This window comes from Triticum aestivum, chromosome 2D, assembly GCF_018294505.1.
Source record: "Triticum aestivum cultivar Chinese Spring chromosome 2D, IWGSC CS RefSeq v2.1, whole genome shotgun sequence".
NCBI lineage: Eukaryota > Viridiplantae > Streptophyta > Magnoliopsida > Poales > Poaceae > Triticum > Triticum aestivum.
The window spans coordinates 57167528-57173527 of NC_057799.1; the positions used below are offsets into that span (position 1 = coordinate 57167528).

Here is a 6000-nt window from a genome sequence, read left to right on the forward strand (position 1 = left end):
GGCAGACAATCACACAATGTAGAGCTTAAAATATGGCAACGAAGAATGCATTTACGGTAAGTGAACAATGTGTTTATGCCCATTTCAAGTGGAAGTCAGAAAGAATGGAATGCTCTCGCCTACTCTCATCATCAGTACAAAAATAATAATGCGCCTTCCAATGGCGTCTGGCTGCAGTACAATTGGTGCCGTAATCCTCATGTCCTTGCGTATGAACCTATACTGTATGGGAGGGGGGCTGGACGAACTGGACTGACCGGGTGACAAAATGGCGACTTCAGGGGGGAAGCACAGACAGAACCGGCTCAAGTCGAAACCCCCAGAATCCAAAACTTCTACGGTGGCCATGTCCATGCTCCCACGTTGATGTTTCTGTTGCTACACTGGCGCTGCCTATGATGATGATGCAACCTCGATGGCACTTCCAAGTGGCCACGCTGCTTCCACAAGCGCGTCGCTGTAAGGAACCTTCTTTACCAATGTCATCTCTTGTTGGGGATCAACACCTGCAAGATGGAAAGCGGAAAGCATTAGATATATCTGCGATAGTTGTACACGATTATGGACATTTTTACTTTGCGCTGAGCCTCTTACCAAATCCATCCACGAGCAGTGTGTACTGGTAAACAAGATCCATGCAAATGTATGGAACGTTATCCTTCTGGACACCAGGGTAGCTAGATTGGGCGTCATTCACGTTCAATTTACAAGCACGCTTGGCAGCTTCCTCAAAGTCTGAGGGTTTGACCTTGGCAACAGCCGCATTGGAGTTAATGAAACCAGCCTGAACAGGAATTACGGAATGCTTAGAAGTGCATTATGAGAAAGAGTAGCAAGGTGAAATTTATCTTCAAAAGGAGGACAGTGCTAGAATCAGAAGTTCCATAAATTACCTCAGCAGCCCTGTCAAAGAAAAACGACGCTACAAAGAGATTCTTCTGGCCAGCACCACCACCACCATTCCAAATGCCACCAAAGGAACATTTCATGTGAGTGCATGCCTCATCTACTTTAAGAGCTTTCACCACATCAGCCCTGCATTCCGAAAAACTACTGCCAGAAGGTGCAGCCGATGCTTCAAATGTATTGCCACCATACTTGTATTGCCCTAAAATCATAAATGCCATTAGAATAGAGTCCTATGATCAGCACAATGAAAACAAGCATGTCAGGTCATAGTCTGCTCGTGGTTTGTATTGGCTATGGGCTTTTATGGACATAATACAAAGTAAGTAATATTCCCTCCGTCCCATAATATAAGAGCGTTTTTGACACTACACTAGTGTCAAAAACGCTCTTGTATTATGGGACGGAGGGAGTACATGGTAATACAAGTACTTTTAACAGAAAGGATGATAAGCGGCAAAGACTAACAAGCAGAACAAATAAGATGGCTTGTCCTGTAGAGAATGGTAATGTACACAAAACAAATTTGAGGAATTCGTCCTACTGTAAGCCTGAGTTTGTTTCACAAGATAGCAAAGCTGACTTCTTTGGGGAACAAACTTCACTGAATGGGCTGGGAACTAACCTAGACTTTTAAGATGCAGATGAAAAAGACAATACACAGTTGCTGCTAGAACAGTAAGGCAGAAGAAAGCAGTCATACCCTGATGTCCAGCCAATACACAGTTGCTGTAACCATTCGCATTGCCAGCTTTTAAGATCTCTGCTCTAGCAGCCAGCAATCCGTAGCGCAAATAACTGCAACAAAAGTTCACAGTTATATTCATGATTTAAACTCATGATACCTTGGACGAGAATAATCATGTGATGTCACTTCCATTAGTGATACACCAAAAACTTATTACCCCGCAGAGCACAAGTCGACGCATGACTAAAGTCAGTTCAGATTAGGTATTGGTTGAACCGATGGCAATATGTTTGTCTACAATGCAGTTACCTTGAAACAGTGTTAAATAAAGTCATGCTTTTCTTGAGATTACTCAGCTGTTTTTACTGATGGATTTTTACACATTTAAATTGGGATCATCATGAAATTTCTCACACTCCCATTATGAATTATTTTATGTCATTAATGTATTGCAGTGACATGATTGTTTCTTACATAGTTACACATTTTTTCTTCTTTCAGTGATTTATGACTCATCAATCCAATTAGACATAAACAAGATGTGCAGGACAGTACCACCACCAGGTGCTTAAATAGTTTTTGATAATTGTTAATTCATGTTATGCTTAGAAACATCGGCAGAGGGTTCACAAATTACCAGAACAATAATTCAGCTAAACAGGAGGAACAGCAAAAAGCTAACAGAAGTTATAATATCAACCTGTGGACATAAAGATGATATGTTGTCCCTTTAAGGAAAAGCTTCTTCACGTATGATTCTTCACCATCTGCTGGTTTAGGAGCCTTTTCAGCATCCTTCTCTGGGATAGCATACGCCATTTGGACAGATCCACCGCCAAGGTCAACCACACCAACTGTGTCTGCGTACGTCTTTCCCAGATTTCCCAACAGATAATTAATGGTGACCTGTAAGAATATAGAAGAGTGAATGGGAGATATATGGTATATATCCCTGCACTAGAAGGTAAACACAGCAGCAAAGCTTATGAATAATTCCTAAACACTCTACTTGGCGCACGATCTGACCTCTACTAGGCCTGGTCGGTGGTTACCTTGAACTCTACTTACATACAATTTTATATATCTATATCTACAACACTAATAACTTTGAATATTGGCTGTTGGATGAAGCCAATCCAACGGTGGAAAGTTGGCGAATCCAAGCATTGTTGGTCATTGGATATCTTATTCACTACACAAGATTTTGCCATGCATGCGTGCTATCTAGAATATTCCATTACTAAGCTTAAGCACAATGCACCCTATGCACAAACCTCAAATCACTATGTTTCTCCTTTGCTCTAGAATCTTCCATACTTTAACACTGCCCACTTTTTCCTTCTAAATGAATTGCTATTGCTTTTTTACTTTATGAATATCAAATGCATAATTGTGCACAAACCTTATCACTTCATTAAAGAAAACACACCCAAAAAAAAATTCCATTGCTACAGTAGCATAGCAATGTAAAATAGCTCTGAAATAATTTACATTCACTTTTGCTTTATTTACTTCTTGTACAAGGCTATGACAGTATCTTCATAAAATGATTTATATTTATTTGTCAGTGCCATGAACTACAAGAATCAAATCTACATCTCATACATGATGCATATGTGACTATAAATTTATATAGTTGCTTGTGTTATGTGATATGTCAATATGCAATCGTACTTTGGCTATGTAAGTTCTGACGTGCAATGCACGTGTACCTTACTAGTAAACCACCAAATATCAGTTCATAACTTAAGGAAAATGGCATGTAGTCTTCTAAAAAATGAAATACATGCAGTGATAATTTTTTTTTTTACTCAAGAGCCTTAGAATAACATGAAACACAAGCATATGTGATAAGTAAGGCCAGCATCCTACCCATTCATATGCACCTTCCTGAGTTCCATCAAGAACTGTGACCCAATCCGGCTGGTTCTTAAATGAACTCTTTTCACGAAGAAGATCCCTAACCTGCATGTTTGTGGATACATTAACACCCAGGTACACAATCAATCATGGCAAATTGGTAATAACGTAACAAAAACCACACTGAAACAAAACAAAAAAAACATAACAACCCGCAATGCAGACAATGATGATGATGATATGATAGAAGACAGACAATGATGATGATGATATGATAGAAGAGCATTTACCGCTTGCAAGATCTCTTCGGATTTTCCTGCTCCCAACGCTCTTAGCCCTGCTGTGGCCTGTGAATGAACAAGGAAACTAAGAACATCAACAAGCACCGATTGCAAAATCAATTAGTGTGAACAAACTACTCACCCCAACTCTGACAGGCGTCTGGTCGCGCAATTCAGCCGGAACCACTTCCTTGGCCTTCTCAATGAGGGAGACGAGCGATTGAGCAGCCTCGCGCGGGTCCTGGGCGTACGCGCTAAGTCCAGGCTTTTTCTGCCAGGGCGGAAGGGGAACGGAATTCAGCCGACAATAACCGAGACCAGATCCAGATCCGATGGACGAACGGGTGGTCGCCTTACCTGGACGAAGAGCTCGATGTCGGTGCCAATGTGGACCAGATCCAGGTTGCCGTCGAAGCAGAAGACGTGGACGCGGCTGCCGGAGCTGCCGGCGTCGAATATGACGGCGTACTTCTTAGCCCCGGCGGCCCCGGCCCCTCCTCCGAGGGGCCTCTGGGCGGCCCCCGCGGGCGCGCGCGGCATGAGCAGGAGCACGAGCGAGACGAGGGCGAGCGGCGCGAGCACGACGAGCAGCACCCCGCGGTAGCGGTGCACGCGGTCGGCGAGCGTGTCCTGGCGGCCGGCGCCCGGCAGCTGCGAGTAGCGGCGCATCTTGTCGGCGGGCAGGAGAAGGAGGTCGGGCGAGGAGGGCGTGCGGTAGCGGATGCGGCCCCCGGGGCCGGGGGGCGACGGCTGCTTGACCGCCTCTAGATCCTCCGCGGGATCCAGCGCTCCCGTCCGTCCGCTCCGCTCCGCGCGCGTCGGCGTGGGCGTGGAGGAGGCGAGGGATGGAGGGCCGATCTGCGCGAGCCTCGGGGGTGGAGTTTTAGGCGGGCGCGCGTCGGTGGGTTTGACTTCGGGATCCGGGCGCGCGCTGGGGAAATGCGTGCGCCTCGGGACGTGGCGCGGTGGTCTCTGGCTGCTGTGCTGCCGCCGGGCACGCGCGCGACGGAGGCGGGAGGGAGGTGGCGGTGGCGTGCGGAAAGGACGGCGCTTTGTAGCGGCCGCGGCGGGGGAGGGGGTGGGGGTTGCTTGTGCGGGTTCGCCGTGCCCGTGCCGGTGCGGTTGGGTCGGGGTTGGCCTCGTCCGCGCGCGTGTGCGGAGTTGGCCGGACGCCACCGGAGCTGCGGTGCTCGGTAATTTCTCACGGTGCTGGTCCACGGGTGCGCCGGACCGTGATTGGTTGGTGCAGGTAATTGACCGTGTACGCGCCAACCAGAGAGCGTGTCGACGTGTTGATGCATTCAGCGATCCAGTTAAACATAAAAAAAAAACTTTCAATGGATTCATCCATAGTCACGGCAATATACAAACAATAAAATAAAAGTAACAAGTCCATAGACCATTACCGACTAATATAGGCACTGAAACGAGTCAAAGGAGTACAGCCATCGTCATCCCTTACCGATGCCGGACAAATCTTGTTATGGTAACAGTGAGAAAGTCATCATCGATGAAGAGAAGCTCAAAAGTATCCAGCCTGCAGACACATGGATGCAGATGAACGAGGACCGAATCCAAGTAGATTCACTGAAGACAAAAGCCGGCCGAATCTTCGGAGATCAGCTAGAGACACACCTCCAAATGCCCTCAGACGATGCTAGAAGTACCACCGGGATGGGGCCAGGCAAGGAGAACCTCATTCCATCTTCAAGAAGCCGTTGACGCAAGTAGGACGCAAAACCTAAACCGAGACAAAGAGACACCTAAAACGGAGTAGGACCCATCCCACTGCCAAGGGTCGAGATCCATCGCACCTCCATTGCATAAGGCCACAAAAAATGAGACAAAATGTGGCAACAAGGACATGATTTAGGAATCTCTGATCATCCGAGTCGCAAGGAGCACATGCGAAGGGATACGATGCCAGACGCGTGCTCTAGTAGCAATCCATTTTACCATTGGGGAAGCCCACTCAGTGCACACATTTTTTTTCTCAGTCACCTACAACCTTTTTACTTGAATTGAAAAAACACAGCAAATACGGTGTTTTTGATCATGAACAAAAATTACTCTCTCCTATACATATTAATTGTCACTGATTTAGTACAAGGGAATACAAAACAATTCCCGTAACGATGATTTTTTCAGAGGCATCTTTCTATACCTATTAATAAAGGAAGGACTATTCTTTCCCAAGTACTACATGTTTTACAGAAAATCCCTTGATCTTTCTGATATTCAACCCGCAATCCAGGCTTAAATCGG

General features: G+C 46.1%; 1 protein-coding gene across 1 annotated transcript; it reads right to left on the minus strand.

Annotated features, from left to right (window-relative positions):
• Positions 1–31: 31 nt before the first annotated feature.
• LOC123051528 (probable apyrase 2) lies at positions 32–4865 on the minus strand. Its single transcript, XM_044474421.1, has 9 exons — positions 4093–4865; positions 3878–4006; positions 3745–3801; positions 3467–3559; positions 2295–2500; positions 1610–1704; positions 894–1108; positions 595–784; positions 32–506 (listed from the first exon to the last, which is right to left on the minus strand). Exons 1-9 carry the CDS (start codon positions 4402–4404, stop codon positions 394–396), a joined length of 1410 nt encoding a protein of 469 aa, XP_044330356.1. The 5' UTR covers positions 4405–4865; the 3' UTR covers positions 32–393.
• Between the last annotated feature and the right edge of the window lie 1135 nt (positions 4866–6000).

Coding starts and splice junctions, on each gene's coding strand:
- LOC123051528 (XM_044474421.1), bottom strand. CDS start 4,404: ATGCGCCGCTACTCGCAGCTGCCGGGCGCCGGCCGCCAGGACACGCTC. Junction 1,705..2,294: donor TATCATCTTTATGTCCACAG/GTTGATATTATA, acceptor CTTTTGTTGCAG/TTATTTGCGCTACGGATTGC. Junction 785..893: donor TCTTTGACAGGGCTGCTGAG/GTAATTTATGGA, acceptor ATTCCTGTTCAG/GCTGGTTTCATTAACTCCAA.